The sequence below is a fragment of the Sander lucioperca genome, chromosome 17 (genome assembly GCF_008315115.2).
Source record: "Sander lucioperca isolate FBNREF2018 chromosome 17, SLUC_FBN_1.2, whole genome shotgun sequence".
NCBI classification, from domain to species: Eukaryota; Metazoa; Chordata; class Actinopteri; order Perciformes; family Percidae; genus Sander; species Sander lucioperca.
The window spans coordinates 27855954-27883009 of record NC_050189.1 but is presented as its reverse complement, the minus strand read 5'-3'; the positions used below and the strand labels follow the sequence as shown (position 1 = coordinate 27883009).

At 39.3% G+C, this 27056-nt stretch overlaps 3 protein-coding genes and 2 long non-coding RNA genes across 7 annotated transcripts in view; 1 reads left to right on the top strand and 4 right to left on the bottom strand.

Moving 5' to 3' along the window:
* The window catches only part of LOC116041925, an 85731-nt gene that overhangs the window by 41356 nt on the left and 17319 nt on the right, over nt 1-27056 (bottom strand). The window lies entirely within an intron of this gene.
* Nucleotides 1540-19226, bottom strand: LOC118493676. Its single transcript, XM_035994352.1, has 3 exons — nt 19097-19226; nt 18602-18961; nt 1540-1804 (listed from the first exon to the last, which is right to left on the bottom strand). The coding sequence occupies exons 1-3, from the start codon at nt 19143-19145 to the stop codon at nt 1596-1598; spliced, it is 618 nt and encodes a 205-aa protein (XP_035850245.1). The 5' UTR covers nt 19146-19226; the 3' UTR covers nt 1540-1595.
* On the bottom strand, nt 2275-2577 carry LOC118493677. The gene is made up of 2 exons (XR_004895627.1): nt 2470-2577; nt 2275-2332 (listed from the first exon to the last, which is right to left on the bottom strand). It is a non-coding gene; the product is annotated as an uncharacterized LOC118493677 (long non-coding RNA).
* On the bottom strand, nt 7551-11788 carry LOC116053097. 2 transcript variants are annotated; one of them, XM_035994351.1, is made up of 5 exons: nt 11629-11788; nt 8579-8634; nt 8082-8441; nt 7735-7975; nt 7551-7691 (listed from the first exon to the last, which is right to left on the bottom strand). In XM_035994351.1, the coding sequence occupies exons 2-5, from the start codon at nt 8625-8627 to the stop codon at nt 7622-7624; spliced, it is 720 nt and encodes a 239-aa protein (XP_035850244.1). In that variant the 5' UTR covers nt 8628-8634; nt 11629-11788; the 3' UTR covers nt 7551-7621. The 2 variants fall into 2 exon arrangements, with proteins under 2 accessions (XP_035850244.1, XP_035850243.1); XM_035994350.1 differs by having other exon boundaries at nt 7554-7691; nt 7735-7978; nt 11629-11786.
* On the top strand, nt 11602-25495 carry LOC118493680. The gene is made up of 2 exons (XR_004895631.1): nt 11602-11680; nt 25437-25495. It is a non-coding gene; the product is annotated as an uncharacterized LOC118493680 (long non-coding RNA).

The following is a 27056-nucleotide window of genomic DNA, read 5'->3' as shown; positions in this document are numbered from 1 at the left end:
CAGCTGACAGGGCTGTGGGGGGGAGGTTGGGAACCAGTGCATGCTATAAGACAAGGGTAAAACACACAGCAGCTACAGCTCAATGTTAAAGCTAACACTGACGCCTTCCAGAGATGTGCACAATCTTTTGCGCCAAGGACCAGAGAGGAAACACAGCACAGGGAGAGATCTTCTTTGTATGTTCAGTAGAGACAAAGATACTCTGGCACGGCTTAATGAAACTAATGAGAAACACGGAAGTAGGATGTGCTAAGGACATTTTTTTGGTTTTGGTAGTTTGATATACAGTCTATGGTTAAAACCCTTAAATTACAAAGTGGACCTTTATTTAGATTTCATCGTTTTAATAAAGAAATTAAATGATGAAAATGTTGAAAATGTAGTGAATATATTGCAAATGGAAACAAAAATAACTAAATACTTAAATACTTTTGTACTACTTTGTAGTTCCTGATCAGCTACACAACTGAATCAATTCTAACAGCCTGTACCCTACCCAACATATTTCATATTTACAAGTGATGAGACTGAAAGAATAACATAGAAATATAACAGAAGAAATGGACATGATTAAAAACAGAAAGACTAAGTTCAGAATCAGGAAAGGATTTATTGCGAGGTAAGTAACATAAGATAATTGTCTTGGGGGACGGTGCATATATAAATATAAATAAATGACCAATACATGTAAAATAAACAATAACAACCAAACAATATTACAGTTAACAATAAGAAAAGAAGGCTGAATGGTTTAGTGCAGGATGTGAACAGATGTTGAGGGAATGTGCAATAGTTCAGGAGAGATAGTTTATGCAATGGACAGGTTATAGTCCAGGATGTACGGTAATGTAACGTGTAACATCTAGGGGGGGGGGGACCTTGTCCTTGGAGGTGGCAGCAGCGTACCAGACGCTGATGGAGGAGGTGAAGATGGACTGGATGATGGCAGTGGAGAAGTTAACTCTCGTTGTCTTTGGCAGGTGAAGTTACAGTTTCAGTTACACAAGACAAGACTCTTAACCAGAGTCTCAGCTGATAAAGGTCAATAAAAAGCTGCAGGCAGACATGGAGCATTTCTTCTTCTAGTGAAGAGCTCCCTCTGCTGCTCTTCATCATCAACACCAGAGTTAACTCCTCCTCACAGCTTCACAATGACAGAGAGACAGGAAGTAACAGACCATAATAAAACAGAAGCAGTACATTTCAGTTTAAAGTGCACATTACAAAAAGAAAAGCTTAAAGCTCTATGTGTTAAAGTAAAAGCTGTATATAAGGTCTGGTAGAAGTTTAAATGAAAAAGGTTTGAAAAATTGCACATATGAGCTGTATCCTGTGTGGAATATGAGGCGAGTATTTCAATATTCAGATCTGTCTAACAAGTTACAGACACAAATGATGGAGGAAACAACTTACACTTACAACAACAACTTACTGAGGAATATAAAGGAAAGATGTGTTTCAATCCACTTTTCAGTTGGTTTGTGTTGATTTTGCTGATGTGTGTGTGAAGAATCAAAGTTGTAACCTGACAGACAATGGGGGGCTCTGTGGTATGGAACTGGATTCTACCAGTTTTGTCTCATTATAGTTGTTGATTAAACTGTTTCCACTGATCCACCTGCAGAACTGTAACTTTTCTCTGAGTAGAAATCTTGATTTCTAGACAGAAAGAGTCTGAAAAAACAGAAACAACCAGTCAGCAGAGCTGCTGTCAGTCCACAGTAAAGTCCGATCCTTCCCCGACTCTCCTTTTGTGGTGGACTTGTTGTGTTTGGTGTCTCAGGTTCAGGCCGATCCCTCGCTGCTGTAAAGAGACCAAACACATCTGTTTCATTCATGTGAAGGAAACCATTTCACTATAAGAGAAGGAAGTGTAAGGATCGTGGATTTTTTCACTTTTAAATTCTCAGGTTTTTATTTATCCAAAACAAAAAGTTGCTGAATTGAACCTGTTATGGAAGTTCTTGTGAATCAACTTACCAGTGACATTGAGCCGATATTTACCAGAGCTACTCCCATAACTTGTGTGCACTTTACACACATACTGCCCCGAGTCTTCAGTCCTGAGTCTGGACACTGAGTCGTCCTTCTCTGAGGACGTCTTTGTCCCACTGGACTCGTCCTGCAAACTGTTCATCCTGAGACTCTGGGACCTCAACTCCTTCATGGAGATGAAACAGGACTGAGGGTCTGAGGACAGTATACAGTTTATAGTGGATAGAAAGAGAGTTGGAGGAACTGTGAGGGTTGGTTGTGAAGGTCCACTCCAGTGTGATGTCGTGGTTCTCCTCTGCCTGATAGGAGGTCTGGGTCACATTCACTACAAATGTTCCTGTTGAGGAGACAGAGAGGGAAAGTGAGGAGCAGACACATTGACAACTTTAAACTCCATCTCCACATGTTTCTGTGGACACTTTAGTGATTCTTTGTTTAGTGTTAGTGGATAATAAAGTGAAGCTGTAAACTAACCAGAGACACAGGAGGTCAGGATGATGAGCAGCAGGATGCTGCAGATCATCTTCTCCCTGTGAGAGGAGACAGAGGTGAAGAGTCACAAACACATGAGCTCAGAGTTCATAATCTCTGAATCAGAAGCAGTTGATGAGGTACAGTCTCATGTTAGATAAAAACACATAAAATATCACAGCAGTAACACAAACCTCATGTTGTCAATCAGCATCTCTCCAGAACAATGCGTCATATGAAGTGGAGCTGTAGACCTATAGTATGTAGGCTACAAGTACAGCAGGCTACATGTAAGAATGATCGTTAAGTTGCACTGTGCAAAGGCTTCTAAAATCGGGCATATTTATACTGCGATCCACCGAAGAAGGAGAGGGGCGGGTCGTGCACTAGAGTTGGGTGGGTGGAGCTCGGTAGCGAGTGACTGATTTGGTTCCAGTTTTTTTTGCACATAGACTATCGCCTCATCTACCGTCAGTAAGAAATCTATGCGAAGGCGGAGCTGGACCACCGAAGAAGGAGAGGGGCGCGTCGTGCACTAGAGTTGGGTGGGTGGAGCTCGGTAGCGAGTGACTGATTTGGTTCCAGGTTTTTTTGCACATAGACTATCGCCTCATCTACCGTCAGTAAGAAATCTATGAGCAGGAAGTTAGGACCGTATGATCTGGTTGAGAAACAGTCCTCCTCCAGTCTCACCACCACTGCTGCTGCTGCTGCTGGAGTCCAGCTGCTGTCTACCGGTCAGAGGCTCCGCGATGATTGGACGTCTATCCCGTTTTTATCAACTTTGGGGGATTTTAGTTATCGAACCTGGACTTGAAGTTGTTTTTAAGGACTTGGTGTAGCACTCTAACCGATCGGGATTACTGTGATCTTATGATTTTAATGATCGTGCTGTTTTTAGGAGTTATTATCTGTGTGAACATGTGCCGTTCCCTAAAAGAAGAAAGTCAGCTTTAGTCTCGACCTTCCAGCTGTGTGTATATGTTGATATGCTGCTGCTGCTGTGTGAGGGACAGAAGAGACTCAGGGGGAGGTGTTAAACAGCTGATATCTGTCCTCGTCTTCATTTGATAATCTCTGCTTTCTAAACTCTTTCAGATAATCCAAACAGAAGCTGCAGGAACAAACTGATTGATTTGTTCAAACGACGTTCAAAGTTTATTAATTATACTCGATGACCTATTGGATTCTGATAGAAAAGACAGATTTGTTCTGTTATTGCAACATTATTACATTATAAATACCAATACTAGTTATTAATAGTTAGTAGTTATATGAAGTATATTGTCCAGGTGAATAAATGGGAATAATGTGTTTCAGTGTTGTCTCGAGACAGTTTAACCCTTTAGCAGTGAGAGTTGATCCAGATAATAATAACTGATGTATTTATGACCCTGATTCATCTGCTGCTGGTAGAACTCTGAATATGTTTGTTATTGAAAACTCTGAAGATTAAAAAGGAAACAAGTCAGACTGGTGAAGCTGCGTTTATGTGTTGCGCACTTTATAAAATCTCACTTCCGCCTTTTCTCCTGATATCATCCGAACTAATATCTAGAAGAAGCTGAAACACAGAGAACACTTTGTTCTGTCATTAATCAACTATAGACTACTGGAAATCAGAACAAGTCTGACAATAAAATAAAAAATCATAGGCTACATAAAAATAGTTCAATAAAGAACAAAATGGATGGTCCGGTGAATGAATGAACAACACACAGCACAGCAATACGATCCCTTGTTTCCTTTTGAGTCTGACTTTCTCAGCGCCACCTTTCCCTTTTCACTTTTTGGCTTTTCATCATTAGACGCTCACTGATCCACTGATCTCTATATTTCTGAAAATCCTAGCCATGGTTGGGACCTGCACTTCATAGGCGCGGATTTATGTTTCCCTCCGTGGGTGCTCACCGGCGCACGCCCTTTAAAAAAAAAACAAGTAGCCAATCTTCCAACTCAGGACAGCGCCACTTCTCACAAACACAGATAGGACTGGAGATGAGCAGTTGAACTGACAGTAACCGCGATCAGCTTGGTGGCTGCTCGAGCTCCGGAGCTCCGGCGCGGTATGGCGCCTGTAACTGTGTTAGTGTTGAAATAAGAGGCTGCTGCGGCCCGCCGGACGGGTTGAGCAGAGGGAGGCTGCTCAGTTTGACCAGCGGGCAGCGGCCGCACACCAGGCCGCCGGATGGTGTTGTTGAGAACTTGCGATGTTTAACTATCATCAGACCGGCCCTCACGGCCTCGAAACTACCGGCCCACCGGGAAAAGTCCCGACTCTCCCGATTGCCACTCCGCTACTGAATGCAACAAACTGTTGGAGCTGCACTTCTTTGTTGCGCACTGTATGCAGTATACCCACTAAGAAAGCTCCAGGATGTCCATATACCCACTTAAACATGACCAATGACACGAAACAACATACTTTACATTATATTTTTGATATATTTTGAATTGTTATTTGTGTTTTTCTTCTTCATATAGACTAAATAAAGGTATTTCCACCGTAAATTGGTGCATAAAAGTGTATCTGAATGCAGGATATTAAGTCTTTGACGCTCAAAATAACGCTGGGGGAGGACAGCCAGACCCCCCACTATGATATGCCCCCCCTCTTAACATGATAACACCAACTCTGAAGTTATCGACGCAGATTAGAACATCGATTCATTGAAACATTTTATTTCACTTGAAAAACTTCCTCCAGTATTTGATCTTAAAACTTCTTATGATCTTCCAGTAGATAATAAATAACAGGACAACGTGTTTTAATCCTGTATTTATTCTCTCGGCCAATAGTGTTTTCAGGACAAAGTGTGAAAGTATAATTTTGAGGTATTTACTTGACTTCCTGTCTCAGAGGGAAATCTACTTTACTTTCCTGTTTTTACTTTTTATGTGCAGCTTATTCTGAATATAAAAACGTATGCCAAACATAAGAGGTGTTTAGTTATTAAACCACCTAAAACCATTTTTTTGCCTAACTTTTGAACATTATTTAGCCTGACATGGATTCCTTAAGTCTTCTAGTTTCATTAGATACAAATATCTTCAGTCTAGGTTTCAAAAGGAGCCTCTTAAAAGATCCGTCTCTGGATTTTATGAATCGATATCGGATCATTCATAAAAGATTGATTTGAATCAGAAAATCAATGTGTTAACCCCAGCCCTACTAATAATGAGGATGGAGGACAGGATCAGCTGTTGTAATGACTGAATGAAGACAGACTGCAGATGTTCTCTCTGATAATAGGACTCCTGTCCTCTGTCTCCTCTCACAGGGACCTCTGCTGACAGACAGCTCCTCTCCTTCTCTGACAGGCCTGGCTGCTGAATTCAGTCCAGACACAACTCCACTGTTGGCCTTAGTGGCATCTTGTATAAAGTATCTTACAAGAAAATGACTTTGGTACAAGTTAAAGTCTCCTTTTAGAATAGTCCTTGATTAAAAGTCTTAAAGTATCTGAAATGTACTTAATTTTTAGAGTAAGTACAGTAACAAAGTATTTGTACGTTGTTACATTACAACACTGCTTAGTGGAAAAAGTTGCCCTTTATTTCTTAAACATGCCTATACAGCTGGGGATGAACTATATGGATAAATTACAACCATTAAATACCTGTTTGTAATGGCTGGTAGCAATAACTGAACTGAGACTGAAAGACTGAACTAGTCTTTAGCATCTGTGTTTTAGACGCCAGCATCATTTTAGTTTACCTTAAAGGTTCAGCTAAACGTAACACCTCCAGCATGAGTTTAAATCCTCCTTCAGGAGGACAGGAACTTCAGAGAGTTAGGACGACACTGCACAATAACACATGGTGGTTAAACTGTACTGCCTGGTTCATTAAACTCTTCTGTGTAATTCATCAAAGTGTCCTGAACCTTCTTCACATATGTGATGAGTTGTGCTGCTGCTGAGTGTTTCCTTAACAAGGTGGACGTCTCTCCATCAGAGCTGCTGTAGTGGGCCAACATGGGGCTGCTGCTATCATTTGTGTTCCTGCAGGCAGAGACAGACGGCCTCATTATATACCCACTGGGTATGTTGCTCAGAGATAGAACACTTCACTGGTAGCCTGTTACATAATGAGCTACTGGGATTTACAATCATAATAACTCAGTTTATCAATAAACAACTTGACTAAACTCACATTCAGAAGGCTGCAGAGCAAAGGCCCGACACCACATGGACCAACCAGGACCAGGTCTGGTATATGTGCTGACAGGGTGATTGGGAAATGAGACCCAGGTGATCAGGATGAGGAGAGTCTGAGGACACCTGGTGGACAGGTGGACAATCTTCTTAGTCTTCTGCTAAACACTTCTGACTCTGTAAAGCATTTCTGACTTTGTTGTTAACCACAAAAAATGAATATTGTTTTCTATAATGCAAACTATCCCTTGCTTTTTTTTACTGTAAATGTATTGTGTGGCTGTTTTCATATATATATATATATATATATATATATATATATACACACTCTGAATGTTTAAATAAGTTGATTCAGTCAGTGAATGTGAGTCTATAAGAAAAGGAAAAGTAGATTTTAAAAGTGACCCGTTTACTTTCTCCCATTCGTGGTTCCAATTCAACAAATCATCAGAAGTTCAATATGATCAGTTAGAGCTGCAACATTTTCAGATATCAGTAGGCAAAGAACATTAATTAACTAATTAATAATTAATTAATAACATTTAAATAACTTTATTTAGTTATTTAGTCAAAAGATTTCTTCAGTTGAACGTCTTCATTTGTTAAAGTGATGAATTGAAATACATGAGAAACATTTCAGTGTGTAAAAAATGAATGAATCAGATCATACATCAGATGAAACAAACATTTAGTTCTTCATCATTTAGATCTTTCTCTTCATCATCATCACCAGAGTTAACTCCTCACAGCTTTACAATGACAGAGAGACAGGTAGTAACAGACCATAATACAACAGAACCAGTACATTAAAGTGACCATTACAGAAGAAAAGGTTAAAGCTCTGTGTGTTAAAGTTAAAGCCCCCGCGACCCGTTACCGGATAAGCGGAAGAAGATGATGATGATGATCTTTTCCTCCATTATTATTATTGTCTATCAGTTGTGTAATATGAATCACGGTCACTGACTAAAGAATATAAAGGAAAGATGTGTTTCAGATTAATCAAATTGTAACATGCAAGCAAATGGGGAACTAGGATTTCCTGTGGTATAAAATTGGATTCTAACAGTTTTATCTCATTCAAGTTGTTGATTAAACTGTAGCCACTGATGCCCCTGCTGACCTGTATCTTTTCTTTAAGTAGGGATATTGATTTCTCTTTTTTTTTAATGACAAGTAAGAATAAAACAAAACATACAGGAGAAAAACCAACAGTGGACCGAATGATATTCTAAACAGTTCCAACAGTAAATATAAGAGGTAACTCCTCCCCTGACTCTCCTGTTGTTGTGGACTTGTTGTGTTTGGTGGACTTGTTGTGTTTGGTGTCTCAGGTTCAGGCCGATCCCTCGCTGCTGTAAAGAGACCAAACACATCTGTTTCATTCATGTGAAGGGGAACATTTGACTAATTCTACTGAATTGAACCCGTTAAGAAAGTCCTTGTGAATCAACTTACCAGTGACATTGAGCCGACATTTACCAGAGCTACTCCAATAATTTAAGATCACGTCACACACATACAGTCCCGAGTCTTCAGTCCTGAGTCTGGACACATGAAGTCTGAGTCGTCCTTCTCTGAGGACGTCTTTGTCCCACTGGACTCGTCCTGCAAACTGTTCATCCTGAGACTCTGGGACCTCAACTCCTTCATGGAGATCAAACAGGACTGATACTTTGAGGACAGTTATCAGTTTACAGTGGATAGTAAGAGAGTTGGAGGAACTGTGAGGGTTGGTTGTGAAGGTCCACTCCAGTGTGATGTCGTGGTTCTCCTCTGCCTGATAGGAGGTCTGGGTCACATTCACTACAAATGTTCCTGTTGAGGAGACAGAGAGGGAAAGTGAGGAGCAGACACACTGACAACTTTAAACTCCATCTCCACATGTTTCTGTGGACACTTTAGTGATTCTTTGTTTAGTGTTAGTGGATAATAAAGTGAAGCTGTAAACTAACCAGAGACACAGGAGGTCAGGATGATGAGCAGCAGGATGCTGCAGATCATCTTCTCCCTGTGAGAGGAGACAGAGGTGAAGAGTCAGCTAAAAGCTGTAGTTAAAACAGTTTCCAACAGCCGCAACTCACTTCTTTGTTAACAGACAAAACTATACTTGGCTTGTACTCGTTCTCCAATAACTGATGTATTCATTCTGTTAATATGAATGATAATGCAGCCTATTAAAATGATGTATATCTGATCATCATAACGTTTATTGTTCAACCCTCATATTAGGCTGTAGATCATTCTCATGTCAGGCAGACATCAGATCAGTTTGCTGCTGTATATAAACCGTGCAGATGTTTAGTTCTGACAGTTTAAATATTGTGTGGATGTCTGTCGATCAACACAGTCCAAATGGTGTCAGACACCGACAGAGATTCTCACCAGCGTAGATTACTTTCAATTTCAACTTACAAAGTATGGCTGATCATCATGTTTTTTTAATGCAAAGTTTCCTTACAGGCAATAAAAAGAGGAAGTGTAGGCATATAGTCTAGTTAGTTTTGAACAAGTACAATCAGCGTCTTAAATACATCAGTTATTATCTGATCCACGTATAGACTGTGTTTCACTGAAACTGACACTAAGAACAGAAGGAGGAGAGACTCTAGGAGTCTGATTTAGTTTTTATGACTGTGACTTTATGCTCTGATGACTCATTTAAAGAGGGTCCTCCAGACTGAGTTCTGTTAGTCCTGATGGCTCCTTTCTCTGATAAACTCGACATCTGTACGGCTGAATATATGTTTCTTTTCTCATTAATAGATTTAAAACAAAGATAGAGAATCAGTAGAACTGCTGCTGCCCCTGCTGCTGCTGTCAGTCTAACGACTACCACTAGAAAACCAGAAGACATGAAAGGAATAAACCAGCAGGAATGAGAGACGCAGGGAATGACAGACAGACTGGGAGGGAGGACACAGCACAGAGACTAAATACAACGAGGGGGAAACAGGGGGACATCAGGGTGGGGCAACAAGGATGAGAACAGGGTAAAACGCAACAGAGAACACAGGAGACAGTAAACAACAAGGAAACAGGGAACCTGCAGACAGAGGTCCCATGATCCTGTAGGCACCTCTTTTTAATAAAATTATTAGATATTGACAGAAAGTGGAAATATTATATAGCCATGTCTACAAGTTCCTTTCTTGACCTGATCAATGTTTTTAAGAACAATCTACTTTTAACTCAATTCAAATAATAAATAACTAGTTAACACTACAATAGCTGCCTAGCCTCTGCAAAAATAGAAATACATTTTTGCTTTGAAAGCATATGAATCAGAATCAGAAAAGGGTTTTGTCGTTGCCATGGTGAAAGGTGCATACATAAACATCAAACATATTAAACATTAATACAAAAAACAATAAATACATAAAAAACAAATACATACATACAAAGTAACTGTTGCATAAGAAAAAAGAATTTTAACCAAATACAAAAAAATCTTAAATAACATTAAGATTGGGGGCAATTGTAACATTCTGACTTTTTGCATTCAATGTATTATAGTCTTGTCCTTGTTACTCTAAATGTATTAACTGTATCATTAATTAGAGCACATATATATGTTTCTTGTACCAAAAGATGACGAGAGTATTTCAAGTCGTCTGTGAGTTATGAAGGAAAATGTAAAATATGTTACGATTGCCCCGGTCTCCCCTAACAGTTTGACCAGACATCCCATAAAAATAATGAGAACATTGTTTTCGTTGTTCTGTAATTAGACTTTTATATCATGAATGTGTTTCATCACCTTCTACAGGTTGTTTGTGTTCATTTTGCTGATTTTCATGTGTGAAACATCAACATCGCTATGGTTACCTGCTGTTATATTAGCTGCCAATGAGAAACTAATATTTTCTTTGTGTGTCTGTGATATAAACAGTTCATTCTGACAGTTTTGCCTCAGTTGTTAATGAGTAAACTCTGATTCAACAGCTGCTGATCTGTAACTGATATTCGCTGAAGGGGAATCAGGTTCTCTCTGCATTCTTCTCTTTCTGGACAGTTGGAGGCTGCTCAGTAACACTCAGCCATCACAGGAAAAGTGCTTCTAATATTTTATTTCTGTCTATGGATGATATAGCATTTAATTTGATTTAACTTTAGTAATGATTGGCGTATTATCGTAATAATGCAGTCACCACAGCAAAAAATTAAAAAAAAATAAAGAAAGAAAAGTTTATTTAGGCTCTTTCACCAGAGGGGCAGCTAAGCCAATCATGGCTAACGGGCAGTTGCACGGGCAACAATAGCAAGTACCTGTGCATGTCCCTGCTAATGATGGTCAGACCCCGCACGTAGGTAGGTGGGCTACTATTTTTCAGTACTATTCGCCTCGGAAAAATAAACTGGACAAAGTTAGTTCTACCATGAGTTCTACAAAAAATGTAAGAACTGTGAGTGCCTTGGAAAATACTTATCTTCATAATTTGCATGTGCCATCCTGGGGCTTTTTATTCTATTATAGGCCTAAAAAATAAATAAAGAAATAATGAAATAAAGAGAGAGAGAGAGAGAGAGAGAGAGAGAGAGAGAGAGAGAGAGAGAGAGAGAGAGAGAGAGAGAGAGAGAGACTTGCGCCGAGGCCTAATGACGCCTCTGAGTCCTGGACAATAGATAGAACAAATAACATTAAAATGTTGTCATAATGAAAATTACTCTTTACTAAATGTTGCAGCTGCTGTTTAATGTCTTATAAAGCTGCCTATTAAAAGGTTTTAGGAAGTAGAGCTTGACATTCACTTTCAACACTTCCTCTTTCACTGTTGCAATATAAAAACAGTATACACTCAAACAACCTCATGTTGTCATAATGAAAACGACTCTTTACTAACTGTTTATATTATAGGATGTTGTTGAATTGTCTCTTTACTGAGAGAACCGACCACATTATTATCTGTTAACTTCTGGTCTAATCCACCAACCCTCACACACTAAATCTGTACAACAGGATTCATATCATGACAACACCAACATCAACACATTCACACATTACCTTGTGTGTCTTCAGTCATTTAAGAACCAAACCAGGAGACCAGAGGACAGAGGTCCATCTTGTGTCTGTCTTCTCTGCAACAGACAGCCAGTATGGAGTTAATGAGCACATCCAAACACCAACCACACCATGCAGCAGCTGTGGGAGGGGATAAAGGCTCGAGCGTGTCATGTGAGGCTGAGTGGCCAAGCAGTCCCAGGTGCTCAAATTTCCATATTCTCATAACAAATCTAAACTGAAAACATCTACTGTTTCCAGCTTCTCTCCACCGACCACAGTGCATGATGGGAAACTCTGGACTCTCCGCTAATCTAATGAAGTTTAATAAAACTTTTCTTTATGTTTTAATGTACAGACCAGTAGACTACCTCTCATGTTAAACCTCCTCACAGTCTATTTCAGCTGACATTCAGGAGTCTTTGAGGAACTGGGAGGACATTTAGACTGTTGATTGGATTTCTCTCAGTTTGAGGACAGGGTCTTTACTAGAGTTGAGCCGGATACTCGGCTGAAACGAGTATCCGGTACGGATAAAGCACTTTTGCCGAGTACGAGTATTATATGAGTAATATGAGTCAATATCTGTGCTCGGATTGAATAAAAATCTTCATTGGATAGCTGACTGTGTCTGCGTTCTGTGATAGGCTGGTCATCACAGCGCCCCTCCCCTACACACATACAGATGTATTGTGTTGCTGTGTGTGTCCCGCTCTGCTCACTCACACACAGAACACTGAGAAGAGAACAGCTCTCTCTCTCTCTGTCTCTCAGGTTCGCCGGTCTTTTCTGTTAACGTTTAGGGTTTCTTCAGCTTCAGGTTGGTTTTTTACTTCGGTTTGTAGTACTTCCTTATTAACCAGTAGAGTTCTGGTAAACGTGGGGTTTGTTCAGACGTGGTTCTTGGTAGAATGCGACTCGCGTTGCGTCTCTGCCTGTCGGAGATTTTTTTTCTTTTTTAAACCGTCAGCTGGCTCTAAACAGATCTGAAAAACAGCGTCGGACTATTTGATCCGTAGAACACAGTCCACCCCCCCGCCCGCCCCCCTCTCTCTCTCTTTCTTACTCACTCACACACACTCACACACACACACACACACACACACACACACACACACACACACACATACCTGGTGTGGAAATAAAAAATTTTTTAAAAAAAAGAACCAAAAAAAAAAAAAAAAAATCACACTGATCATAAAAAAATTTCAAGTTAAAAAAATAAAGTTATGTTGAGTATGAAAACTCTTGTTCATTACATTTTACTTCATAATTGCAACCTCATGTGTTGTATTCATTGTTCTTGTTCTGTATATAGTTCGTTTGTTATCGTGATCAAAACCATTGATCTGAAGCTCAATGCTGATGCTGTCATGTAAATAGTTTTCTAATCAGCAATAAATATAACAATTTCTGATCAACCCATATCAATTGCATGCTTAAAACATACCGGTTAAAGCCCCGCCCATTTCAACACAAACCGACCAACTTCCGGGTTAAATCCTGCTCACTCCCGGGTTAGGCCCCGCCCAGTCCGAGTACAGATACAGATACAGATAATTCATATGGTTAACAGATACAGATACAGATACAGATAATGCTGTACTCGCTCATCCCTAGTCTTTACCTGATCGATAAATCATTTCTATACTTTCACTACAATAAGTCAAACCAGATCCCTGTTAGCATGGGAAGAAGCCACTTGATCTAAATAAACACCTTGAGTATTTCAGCACTAATAACATATATTATCTTTTTTGTTGATTAACTTTCTCTGAGTAAGTTAGTGTAAAAATGTTTACACACAGAAGAGTCATAACAACTTCTTTAATATAAATAGGGAAGTGAACATTAGGAAAGAACAGAAATAACATCCACCAGTCAGCAGAGGACAGGAGGTTTTTGGTAGATTTAGTTCAAGCATGGCTGAAGCAGATTGTTGGCAGGCTACATAGATGATAAGGGAGATATGCTCACATATCTCACAATCGCTGAAGAAAAACCTGCCAGGACAGGACTATCTCGTCCCATCTCGCCAACGTCTGTGAACGTTTGAATTATAAGTTGAATCACTCTGTGAATGTGAGTCTTCACAAAGAAAAGAAAAAGTAGATTTAAAAATGACTAGGGCTGTCAGCATTAACGCGTTAATCGCAATGCGATTAAGGGCCAAGCATAACGCGTTCATTTTTTTTAATCGCATACTGCCATTTATTAATTTATTTTACACTTCACTCGGCTTCGCGTCGTGCCTAACAACGCCCCTTAGCTGTTCTAAAATCACTAGAATCTACGGCCTCTCGGGACTAGACTACTATTTTGACCCTTTGCAGCACCTTTACTTAAAATGGGTGAAATAATAAACAAATACAAATCTTAAAGCCAAGTCATAAAGTAACCTTTCTTTGCATTCATTTGATTCCCAATCAAGATACACTGGTAAGAATGGCTTTCCATTGTTAATATGTACTTAAAAACAGTTCTGAAATGCAAAATAGAATTTTAATCATGTGATAAAACATGCGATTAATCGTGATTGACTATAGAAATTCAGCGATTAATCGTGAATAAGAAAAAATGAATCGTTTGACAGCCCTAAAAATGACCTATAACAGTCAGCAAAGACCATTTAAATCAACTTTATTTAGTTAGAAAGTTCTCCAAAAGGTTCCTCAAGTTAAACCTCTTCATTTGTTAAAGTGAAGTATTGAGAAACAGTTACCAAGACGAGCCTGCTGCTCTTCATCATCAACACCAGAGTTAACTACTCAACTAAAAGAACAGCATAACGTAAAGGGCAATCATGGATTAATGGTGTTAATAACTTGACTTGTTCAGTCAGAATCAGGTTCATTAAAACAGTTGATATAGTTAATTAAAATAATATTTACTAGTGACAGCACAGTTTTGTGCTCAACATCCACCACAAGAGGGCCTGGGCTCTACTGGAGTAGATAAATAACTCTTTGTTCAAATTAAATTTCAAATACGAAGTTTGTGCAATAGGATACATTGCTTGTAGGTTTTTTGTGTGTAAGAATGTCTAAATCGTTTTAATATCGGCATTAAATGATGACAGACTATTTCACAGAGCACTGGTTGGTGTTAACTTGTGTCTGGGTGGTTACTGACACTGTCTGAATATGGTCCAGCCACACCTCGGATATTCCCCCAGACATCACTGTAATGTAAACCCAGCCAGTGTCTTAGTGAGAGCTGATATCAGAACATGAACCAGATGGGATGGTTTCTATAAAAACTAAACGACCAAGTAATGTAATCATGTATGTTACTGACAGACACAGCAAACCAGTTTATAAAACTAGTTCTCAACATGTAGCCTGCAGCCATGCTACGTGCAGCAGCAGCAGAGTAGAGGAGTGATGGAGGTCTAAACACGCAGCTTTACCTTTTATACATGTAGCAAATATTCACTAAGAAGATCACACTCACCTGAAAACTCATCCAATCGACTTTTAAAAACAGCTCAGTAGTAGCATATTCATCTTGCTGTTAGAATCGACTAGAATACTTGCAAAAAGTTTGCTTTGTTTGTTTGTAGTATGGGAAGTGAGAGAAGCAAAAACTTCTAAAAACCGTTTTAATGAAGTCCCAGTATTCCCAGTAAGAATCCTGAAAGGTCCCAGACAGTAATAATGGATTCAGACTCAGATTCTCTCTCGTAGTGTTTGGTTAAAGCTCCCAGTCCTCCCAGTAGCAGACCCACACGCTGTAACACATCATCATCAACGGGTTGGTATGATACTGTCATACAGAGGGAGGAACTGTAATCTGATACCTGGCTGGCAGCCAGAGAGGCAAATAGCTGTTGGGAAGTGGGGGGGTGTCTGAGAGAGGGACGGAGAGGCAGATACTTACTCTATGCAGCAGTAAGTAGGCCTATGTAAAAAAAGAAAAGAAAAAGAAAACAGTAATATACCTGAATGTGCTGAAACTCGAGTGGGACCATCACGTCTCTTCATGTCCTGCAGCGGTCCCTGTTGGGTCTCCTGCCAACACATTCTCACTCCCATCTGGTAAAATATGATGTTGGTTTGTTTGCACATGAATGATCTCCAGTGTGTATAACTGAGACATTATCTACAGGACGCCTTATCACTGCTCTGACTGAACACACACAGGAGGTACTTGACAAAGATTTATCCTTTTGAGCCATTGGGATTACTATCATGCAGAACAACAGACAGAACCGTGCTCGGGGAAATAATAAAGTACTAAAAAAAAAATGCTACTTCATAAAAGGAAATTAAAGTCCACGCACACACAGACACACACATGCACACAAACACACACACACACACACACACACACACACACACACACACACACACACACACCACCCCAAATCATGCTACACCTGCAGTCTGGTTTATATATTTTAAGCTCTTTTGTTTAATCCCAACTGCTTGTGATCAAATATACAGATTATTAAGAGACATGTGACATTTTGACCACAGCAGGATGCTGAATCAGACACCAGATATCTGACAGGAGCATCTTATGCAGCTCAAAACCTCAACAACAGTTTCATTACACACATCATGCAACATGAAATTAGCCTACAGTGAATGGTTGATGATGAATGAGCTACTGTTTATTTCTTAGCATGATATGTAAGTGGTTCTATGTATGATGTCATCTTACCTGTAACATTGAGATCACATCTCTTGCTGAGACTATCTTCGTTAACACCGGGGATAAATGTTTAGGTGCCTGTGTTGTTGAGCCTCAGATCAGTGAAAGACATTCAGTCCTTCCTGTCTTAGTGAGATCTGGATCACACCACACTGGTCCCCTGTAGAGTTATCTTGATACAGCACGGTGACTGTCATAGAGGGAAATGGATGGAGTCTGACCTGCAGGGGTCAAAACACAGACTTTGAGGAAAGGAGCCACAACCAAAGGCAGAGAGATCACACACTATGTGAGTGACTGAGTAAATGAGAGTGTGAGGACATCTTGTGGCCAAATGTGGCACAACACCACCTTGATTTTAACCCAAAATGACTACCATAGCTCTTTGAAGATCTGTATTACCAATATTACATTAAACCTTCTATAATTTCTTCATTCATTCATTCATTCCTTCATTCTTTTTAACAAAGCTGTCTAGTCTATGTACTGCCTATGTAATGATGCTCAGCATCCTCCTCATGTTCAGACTATAAGTTATTATACACGTCAACATGTTATTCAACCTTTTCAATAAAAGTTGTATCCTCAGTTCTGCAGACACCTTTTGAAGTTAAATGAGTAAATTGTCTCTCTCTCTCTCTTCAGTCAAGACTGGGTATCTTAGTAATGTATGCATATTCTCAAAAAGGCCTGGGTAAAGTGCATTTATCCAGGTTTAATTATAAATTCATTAGAGTGACTCGTTAGCTAGCGGCTAATGACTACTATGTAAACAAACCAAATGTATGTATAGGAGGGGGGGGTTGTAAATTTGGAGCGTCAACCAAAACACTTAATTTTCTGCATTTTAGTACATTTTTTAGTACAGTTATGGTGCAAATGTCTTTAGTTATGTAAAGAAAATTAAAATAGATTTATTTGGGGTGTGCACTGGCCAGTTTTAATTATTGGGGGGTTGTAACCCCCCATCCCCCCTGTAAATTACGCCTACGGCCAGATTGACAGGGAAAAAAACAGTTTTTAGTGAAAAAGAATGACTAAATAATCTGTATCTTTCATTTTTCAAAATTCTCCTGAATTAATTTACCAGTGACACTGAACCACAGTGACGGACTGGCCATCTGGAATTTGGGCCAATGCCAGAAGGGCTGCCCTCTATGGGCCACTACTGATAATAACAACAATCTGTCTTTGGTTTATTTTAGGGCTGTCAGCGTTAACGCCTTAATCGCGATGCGGTTAAGGGCCGACGCGATGCGATACATTTTTTTTAATCGCATTAATCGCATGCCGGCATTTATTAATTTATTTTACACTTCACTCGGCTTAGCTTTCATCAAGCTGCCACTTCCTCGTAACACATCCTGCTGCTGCAGGCTGCAGGCATGATGGAGAAAGACAGCAGCAATGAAATCCTGAATGGCGCTTTTTATTTTCCAAAACTCCCGGACAGCTCGTAGACAAGTCGAAAGCCATATGCACATTGTGTAAAGCCGAATTAAAATATTTACAAAAAATTACTACAGCTCTTGCGAAACGGGTGGCAACTAACTGCAGACCTGTCAGCATCGTAGAGGACTCGGGTCTTAAAGACATACTATGGTTGACCTGTCTCGTTGCTGTCGAGGGAGACAGTAGTTTTCACGGATACACAGCCTGTACCACACGGAGAAAGTAGCCACACTGGAACAGCTGCAAAGTGCTGCAAACTCTGTCTCATTAACCGGTGATCACTAGACGTCAGTGAGTAATCAACATTATTTAGGAGTTACTAAACACTATATTGACTCTAGTAAGGATAGGGATTTTTAGTTTTTTAGTTAGGTACTTGGAGGAATAGTGCAATAATGACAGATTCACACTTTTTTCTTTTGTTTACAGTAAATCAATAATTACAAATCTTAAAATCAAGTTCATAAAGTAACTTTGCATTTATTTGATTCCCAATCAAGATACACTGGTAAAAATTGCTTTCGATTGTTAATATGTACTTAAAAACTGTTCTGAAATGCAAAATAATAGAATTTTAATCATGTGATAAAATATGCGATTTTCAAAACTATGTTATTGGCACTCAATGCATGTACTACCCAGAGGCTGAGCAGTGCTCTTTCCATGTTTATGTGGAGCTGTTGTATTATGTGCTGTGCTTAAACGTCGAGCCGTTGTATTAGTGCAGAATGTGCCTTTCATTCATGTGAAGGGGAACATTTTCCTATAAGACAAAGAAGTGTAAGGATTGTGGAAGTTCAAAGTTTTCTTGTTATATATCTAAAAAGCTGCTGAATTGAAACTGAAAGAAAGTTCTGCATCAACTTACCAGTGACATGGAGCCAACATTTACCAGAGCTACTCTCATTACTTGTGAACACTTTACACACATACTGCCCCGAGTCTTCAGTCCTGAGTCTGGACACATGAAGTCTGAGTTGTCCTTCTCTGAGGACGTCTTTGTCCCACTGGACTCGTCCTGCAAACTGTTCATCCTGAGACTCTGGGACCTCAACTCCTTCATGGAGATAAAACAGGACTGATGGTCTGAGATTATTTAACAGTTCACAGAAGATAGAAAGATAGTTGGAGGAACTGTGAGGGTTGGTTGTGAAGGTCCACTCCAGTGTGATGTCGTGGTTCTCCTCTGCCTGATAGGAGGTCTGGGTCACATTCACTACAAATGTTCCTGTTGAGGAGACAGAGAGGGAAAGTGAGGAGCAGACACTGACAACTTTAAACTCCATCTCCACATGTTTCTGTGGACACTTTAGTGATTCTTTGTTTAGTGTTAGTGGATAATAAAGTGAAGCTGTAAACTAACCAGAGACACAGGAGGTCAGGATGATGAGCAGCAGGATGCTGCAGATCATCTTCTCCCTGTGAGAGGAGACAGAGGTGAAGAGTCACAAACACATGAGCTCAGAGTTCACTTATTACAGGTCAGAGAGAGAACATATACAGTCTGTTTACTCAGCTGATCCTGTTCATCATCCTGCTTTTAGCACACGACTAACATCAGTTTATTGCAGATAAATCAATATCAGTGAATCTGTTGGCTGATAAGTAGTAAGAGCTGAGCTGACAGGTTGATTTTTTAACTGTCAAATGTGCTGCTCGGTTATCATCATGGCCACAAAAAAAAGAAAGAATTCTAGAAAGACATGTCAGTGTACACTTTCACAATTTCAAGAATTCCCATAACCCATAATAACCCTTCTATTTGACTTCTCTGGTGAAACTAAAATAATTTTTTCCGAAATGCAGGTCGAATTTGACCCAGAACAACAGAACGTGCAGAAATGTGTTCCAACTGTAACCTACAAAAAAATCTAAATCTAGAAAATATTTTACATGTTTAAACATTTTGTGCCACTTTAGGAAAAGGCATCACATTTCATACTAAAATAAAGTCTATCAACTAGACAGAAAAACACTTCTTCACCTCTGAGCTGTGGCCGAACTAGAAACACGTAGACTGGGTAAACAATTTGATTTCATCCTGTAGTTCAATCTTAAAAGATTGAGCTTGGTCTGGTGATAGCCAGACTAAGAAACACGTGCTTCACCACAAAAAACAGGAACTCATAAACAGTTGTTTTGTCTTCTTTTTTATTTCTCTTCCATAGAGAACAGTCCAAATTATTGACTTCATAAAAAACATAAAGGCCACAGGATTAATACATAGGCTAATAACATCAACTCTCAGCCCCCCCCCCCCCACCTTCCACCCTGTTCAGTTTCTCTTCACTTATTTTCTCTTTCAGTTATGTTAACTAAAATGTTGAATATAATACATAATAACATCAAATTAACATAAGGGTTACAGAATAATCACTTCTAATTAACCAACTCTCTTTTACACAAAACATCATTTTAACACTAATTGAAAATGAAATATATTAGGCCAATAAATAACATTTGATTGTGAAAAAGGGTAATGAGACTTCCTATATATAAAGCCTATAAGCAGGTAGTACAGCTCATAAAGTGCTGCAATTACCGGGGGAGGTTTTAAAACAGACACATCCTGAGAAGAAGGCAGAAACACTGTTAGAGTCCTTTTCTTTAAAACATTTTATGAATCAAACTAAACACCAACATCAACACATTCACACATTACCTTGTGTGTCTCTTCTACGGTGGCTCTGAAGGGCAAATCACCACAGCAATTAGAGAAACGCAACAACAAATCATAAAACACAACGGCAAATAGGAAAACACAACAGAAAAAATGAAAACACGACAGCAAATATGAAAACACGACGGCAAATAAGAAAACACGACAGCAAATAGGAAAACACGACAGCAAATAGGAAAACACGACAGCAAATAGAAAAACACGACGGCAAATAGGAAAACACGACAGCAAATAGAAAAACACGACGGCAAATAGAAAAACACGACGGCAAATAGAAAAACACGACGGCAAATATGAAAACACGACGGCAAATAGGAAAACACGACGGCAAATAGGAAAACACGACGGCAAATATGAAAACACGACGGCAAATAGAAAAACACGACAGCAAATATGAAAACACGACGGCAAATATGAAAACACGACGGCAATTATGAAAACACGACGGCAAATATGAAAACACGACGGCAAATAGAAAAACACGACGGCAAATAGAAAAACACGACAGCAAATATGAAAACACGACGGCAAATATGAAAACACGACAACACGACGGCAAATAGAAAAACACGACGGCAAATAGAAAAACACTTCAACAAATCACAAAACACAACGGCATTAACTTCTACCGGAAAAGGTAGGGCCTATCTAGCAGAGGACGGACCCTCCTGATTGGACAGACGCACTGTCTGTCTTTTGACAGGAAGGAGAGGTGAAAAAATAAAAGTGCCTCACTGTCTATGCTTTTAACAGACGGACTAGCCGTTTCTCATTTCAAAACACTGGACGAAATGGATGTGGAACTATGAACTGTGCTGTTGGTGAATCGGCGTCAGTCTGCTTGCAGGAGGAGAATATTCTGTCAGGAACTTTGCTCGCAATGTGCAAAGGTAGGTAACGTTACCGACACCGATAGGCTTTAATGTAAGCAATAGTCGTTTTGTCTTATTTATCCCATGTCAATAAATTAAAAACTCGTGGGAGTTCATGTTTGTACAGTAGTCATAACACTTACCGGTAAGGAGAATTGCAGTAGCTAACCGTTTACATTAGCTTGTAGTTTACTGCATGTATGCAACATTAGCTCATTGTTCAGTAACTTCTAGCTTTCAGACAAATGCAGTGCAAAATATGATCAGCAACTACAAGGTAAACGCTACCAGCTAATGAGCTACCACAGGCAGTATGATATGCATTAAACTGCAAGTGAGAAAGGGTAAATAGTACTGTAAACACACAAGCTACAAGGCTACAACCAACATATGAAAAGTCATAATACCTCCATTGATAAACACCCACTAATACAGTAAAGGTAGGTGTAAGTGTGTTAAATGGTCAACAGTTGTCAGTTAAGACCATGATGAAGAAACGACACCACTACACAGTTACATGAAGTACCTTCATGTTTCAGTATGCTTAAATATACTTATGATACAATTCTAATCTTACCAGGACAGGTTGGATAACTACTGGACTAACCTAATCTTACCAGGACAGGTTGGATAACTACTGGACTAACCTAATCTTTCTCCTTCTGTCTGCAGTCCGGAAGCAACACCATCATCGGGAGCTGAGTCTGATCGCCGCTTCATGTTGAATATACTTGTGTACAGTATATAGTAATGTTTGAATAAATGTTATAATAAAGATACACGTTTCATTAATGTCTTTTTAGAGCTTGTATACCTAACTAGTTATTAAAACAGGTAGCATCTGAATATAATTACTCAGTTAGAAGTTTCCTGTGTCCAGGTCATAATTTGATGGAAAAATAAACATTGAAAAACAGTTTATATTATATACACACCCAAAAACTTAAAAGTCACAGACAAACTAGTTAATTTAATGCATTTATTTTTTGAATGGCAATCTCTAATATAGCAAATAATCTATTCAACATCTCTTTTTGGCCTCTGTCTCCCTGCTTGTCTTTTGCTTTCCCTCTCCTCCTCATCTCTCCCTTCTGGTGACGCTAGTGCAGCCACGACGCTGAAGTTGGCATCCGATTCGCAGCTTCTGATTTGGCAGTTAAGGGGAACTTAAAACTGTTTTTTTAACCTCTTACTGTATTGAATGAGTGTTAGTCATTAAGGTAAATTTATAATTATGTCTAAAACACACTTTTAGATTTGTGAAAGCTTTATTGTCTTTATGAGAACACAAAGTTTTTTTTTCACATATAAACCACATTAGACTAGGTCTAGATCCACCTAGACTTGTCAAATCTGGACTACATTATCCCAGAGAGGCTAAGGAGTCTTAAAAACACAGTTTGGGATGTGTGAAAGCTTTATTCTATTTGTGAAAATGTCATCAAGGGAGATTTTACTGTTTTTTGCATATGTAGACCACATTGGACCAAGTCCACATCCAAAACCACAATACCTAAACTTGTCAAAACTGGACAAGAATTAACTCACTCTCTCCATGTCATTTATTATATCCATGAGCAGGTCTTCCCCTGTACTTGTGTAAACACGGTAACGCAAACTTGGTAATCTACAGTGGGCAATACAGCACCGTAAAGAAAAGACCTTTACGACAGCAGGTGTGGTGAAAATACTACCACTTTTGTCCAAAGTGGCCGCTAGAATTAACACAAACTGAAGTCATAGAAAAAAATGTCTTCATGAATATAATGTGGAACTGCTGTGGACCTATCTCTGACAGCAACACATTTAGGATGTATTTGATCCTGTCAGAAGACACCATGGTGCACACTTTATCAGAGAGTGTGTCACAGCTGTCGAGGAAGTTTGACAGGTATTTCACAATCCTGTCCAGCTGGGTTTCATCATCAAAGATCGGGACCCAGCGTTCCCCAGAAGTGGGGTTGCTCCTCACCTGAGACAATGGCCTATGATTAAAATGAATTAAAAAAAATCTTAATACTCAGTCCTGCCTCTTTTTCTGAGGAAAGGTGAGAAAACAACACTTATGTTGAAGGAGAAGGATTTGAAGAGTAAATTAAACCACTGGCAAATCTTTGACGATATTTGGATTGATTTCCAAAAGGTAAAAATAACTTTTTCTACTTTTCTTTTGAAGTGAGAAGGAAGACCTGCTCATGGATATAAGAAATGACATGGAGAGACGTGGACTTGTACGTTGAATGTCAATTAGCAAAGGCCATGCTGTGGCAATAAAATAAAACAGTTTATTTAGCCTCTCTGGGATAATTTAGTCCTGATTTGACAAGTCTTAAGTATTGTGTTTTGGATCTGGACCTGGTCCAATGTAGTCTATATGTGAAAAATACAGTAAAATCTCCCTTTATTGCATTTTCACAAATAGAATAAAGCTTTCACAAATCTCAAACTGTGTTTTTAAGACTCCTTAGACTCTCTGGGATAATTTAGTCCTGATTTGACAAGTTTAGAAAAACGGTGAAATCTCCCTTTATTGTGTTCTCATAAAGACAAAGCTTTCACAAATCTAAAAGTGTGTTTTAGACATAATTAATAATTTACCTTAATGACTAACACTCATTCAATACAGTAAGAGGTTCAAAAAACGGAGGATCAGTCACTTAGCAATGTAAATTATGTTTCCCTGCTGAATCGGACAGTTTTAAGTTCCCCTTAAATTTCCCCTTAACTGCCGAATCGGAAGCTGCGAATCGGATGCCAACTTCAGCGTTGTAGTGCAGCCTCCATTTGTTCCTTAGTCCCTGTTAAAAGACAGCAAACACAAGAAAAATATATTTATCATTATAAATGCTATAACGGAATGTTATACTTGTTACATGGGAAACTACTCATACATTTTAGCTTTCATTTAACGTTGCTAGTGAAGATAACAAGGTGCAGCTTTACCTCCAATCCTGCAGCTACAACTGATAAACACACCAATTTCTAAATCTCTGCTAACATTACGCATATACAGTAACGGCTTACAAAAAGAGATGAAAATGCCACCGGACATTAAACTTTACGAACACAAATGGCATAAAAGACAGCAACACAGCTAGCTAGCTAACAGCCTAATGTTAAATGATAGGTTCAGTTAGCTTAACGTTAGCTCGGGGTGTATCTACCTAATTATAATAGCAATTTGTACCAGCATTAATGCGTAACGCTTGACATTGATGTAACACATTAACGGTGATAACAAATGTACGGCAAACACTAAATATACTTACATTTAAATGTTAATTGTGCCATCAGCGATGCCGCTCCCACTCCCACTTAGGTCCGCCATTGTTGTTGTTTTTTTAACGAGCCGGCAAAGCCGCGCGCATAGGATTGTGGGTGATTTGGGAGCGCGAAAGACAGACAGTGCGTCTGTCCAATCAGGAGGGTCCGTCCACTGCTAGATAGGCCCTACCTTTTCCGGTAGAAGTTAATGCCGTTGTGTTTTGTGATTTGTTGAAGTGTTTTTCTATTTGCCGTCGTGTTTTCATATTTGCTGTCGTGTTTTTCTATTTGCTGTCGTGTTTTTCTATTTGCCGTCGTGTTTTTCTATTTGCCGTCGTGTTTTTCTATTTGCCGTCGTGTTTTTCTATTTGCCGTCGTGTTTTCCTATTTGCCGTCGTGTTTTCATATTTGCCGTCGTGTTTTTCTATTTGCCGTCGTGTTTTTCTATTTGCTGTCGTGTTTTCCTATTTGCCGTCGTGTTTTTCTATTTGCCGTCGTGTTTTTCTATTTGCCGTCGTGTTTTTCTATTTGCCGTCGTGTTTTTCTATTTGCCGTCGTGTTTTCCTATTTGCCGTCGTGTTTTCATATTTGCCGTCGTGTTTTTCTATTTGCCGTCGTGTTTTCATATTTGCCGTCGTGTTTTTCTATTTGCCGTCGTGTTTTCCTATTTGCCGTCGTGTTTTTCTATTTGCCGTCGTGTTTTCATATTTGCTGTCGTGTTTTTCTATTTGCCGTCGTGTTTTCCTATTTGCCGTCGTGTTTTTCTATTTGCCGTCGTGTTTTTCTATTTGCTGTCGTGTTTTCCTATTTGCCGTCGTGATTTGCCCTTCAGAGCCACCGTACTCTTCAGTCATTTAAGATCCAAACCAGGAGACCAGAGGACAGAGGTCCAGTTAGTGAGTCTGATCCCTTTCCTCTAACACCAAGCTAGTATAAAGTCATGAGCTAAACCACAAACCACCCAACTGTGCAGCATGTGTTTGTATGAAGAGATGACAGGAAACACAGACAGTAGAACATCGAGCAGTGGTGTTTATAAAGGACTTGAGCACCTTCAGGGCGTCACCGAGACTCCGCCTCCTCAAGAACACGCAGAGCATCAACTTACTAACTAACCACAGACGTAAAACTGATTTTATTGTTTAGCTTTGGGGATGTGCAAGTTTAGCGATACTTGGCTTGAAAAAACTGAATTTAAGGCTCAGTTGATATTGTGATAAAAGGTCTTAAATGTCATTCAAAATGGTCTTAAAAAATTATAAAGTCTTAGATTGGACTTGGTGAAACCTGCAGAAACTCTGGGAGGGGCCCATAGAGAATGCAATGTTGTGCTAAGCCCCAGCTGACAGGGCTGTGGGGGGGAGGTTGGGAACCAGTGCATGCTATAAGACAAGGGTAAAACACACAGCAGCTACAGCTCAATGTTAAAGCTAACACTGACGCCTTCCAGAGATGTGCACAATCTTTTGAGCCAAGGACCAGAGAGGAAACACAGCACAGGGAGAGATCTTCTTTGTATGTTCAGTAGAGACAAAGATACTCTGGCACAGCTTAATGAAACTAATTAGAAACACGGAAGTAGGATGTGCTAAGGACATTTTTTTGGTTTTGGTAGTTTGATATACGGTCTATGGTTAAAACCCTTAAATTACAAAGTGGACCTTTATTTAGATTTCATCGTTTTAATAAAGAAATTAAATGATGAAAATGTTGAAAATGTAGTGAATATATTGCAAATGGAAACAAAAATAACTAAATACTTAAATACTTTTGTACTACTTTGTAGTTCCTGATCAGCTACACAACTGAATCAATTCTAACAGCCTGTACCCTACCCAACATATTTCATATTTACAAGTGATGAGACTGAAAGAATAACATAGAAATATAACAGAAGAAATGGACATGATTAAAAACAGAAAGACTAAGTTCAGAATCAGGAAAGGATTTATTGCGAGGTAAGTAACATAAGATAATTGTCTTGGGGGACGGTGCATATATAAATATAAATAAATGACCAATACATGTAAAATAAACAATAACAACCAAACAATATTACAGTTAACAATAAGAAAAGAAGGCTGAATGGTTTAGTGCAGGATGTGAACAGATGTTGAGGGAATATGCAATAGTTCAGGAGAGATAGTTTATGCAATGGACAGGTTATAGTCCAGGATGTACGGTAATGTAACGTGTAACATCTAGGGGGGGGGGACCTTGTCCTTGGAGGTGGCAGCAGCGTACCAGACGCTGATGGAGGAGGTGAAGATGGACTGGATGATGGCAGTGGAGAAGTTAACTCTCGTTGTCTTTGGCAGGTGAAGTTACAGTTTCAGTTACACAAGACAAGACTCTTAACCAGAGTCTCAGCTGATAAAGGTCAATAAAAAGCTGCAGGCAGACATGGAGCATTTCTTCTTCTGCTGCTGTTCATCATCATCACCAGAGTTAACTCCTCCTCACAGCTTCACAATGACAGAGAGACAGAAGGTAACAGACCATAATAA

What these genes read in the sequence shown, in the direction of transcription:
- LOC116053097 (XM_035994350.1), bottom strand. Translation starts at nt 8,627, where the DNA reads ATGATCTGCAGCATCCTGCTGCTCATCATCCTGACCTCCTGTGTCTCT. An exon ending in CCTGACCTCCTGTGTCTCTG is followed by an intron (nt 8,442 to 8,578) that starts GTTAGTTTACAG and finishes TCTCCTCAACAG; the next exon opens with GAACATTTGTAGTGAATGTG. An exon ending in AGATACAGGTCAGCAGGGGC is followed by an intron (nt 7,692 to 7,734) that starts ATCAGTGGCTAC and finishes ATGAGATAAAAC; the next exon opens with TGTTAGAATCCAATTTTATA.
- LOC118493676 (XM_035994352.1), bottom strand. Translation starts at nt 19,145, where the DNA reads ATGATCTGCAGCATCCTGCTGCTCATCATCCTGACCTCCTGTGTCTCT. An exon ending in CCTGACCTCCTGTGTCTCTG is followed by an intron (nt 18,962 to 19,096) that starts GTTAGTTTACAG and finishes TCTCCTCAACAG; the next exon opens with GAACATTTGTAGTGAATGTG. An exon ending in ATGTTGGCTCCATGTCACTG is followed by an intron (nt 1,805 to 18,601) that starts GTAAGTTGATGC and finishes GTCTCTTTACAG; the next exon opens with CAGCGAGGGATCGGCCTGAA.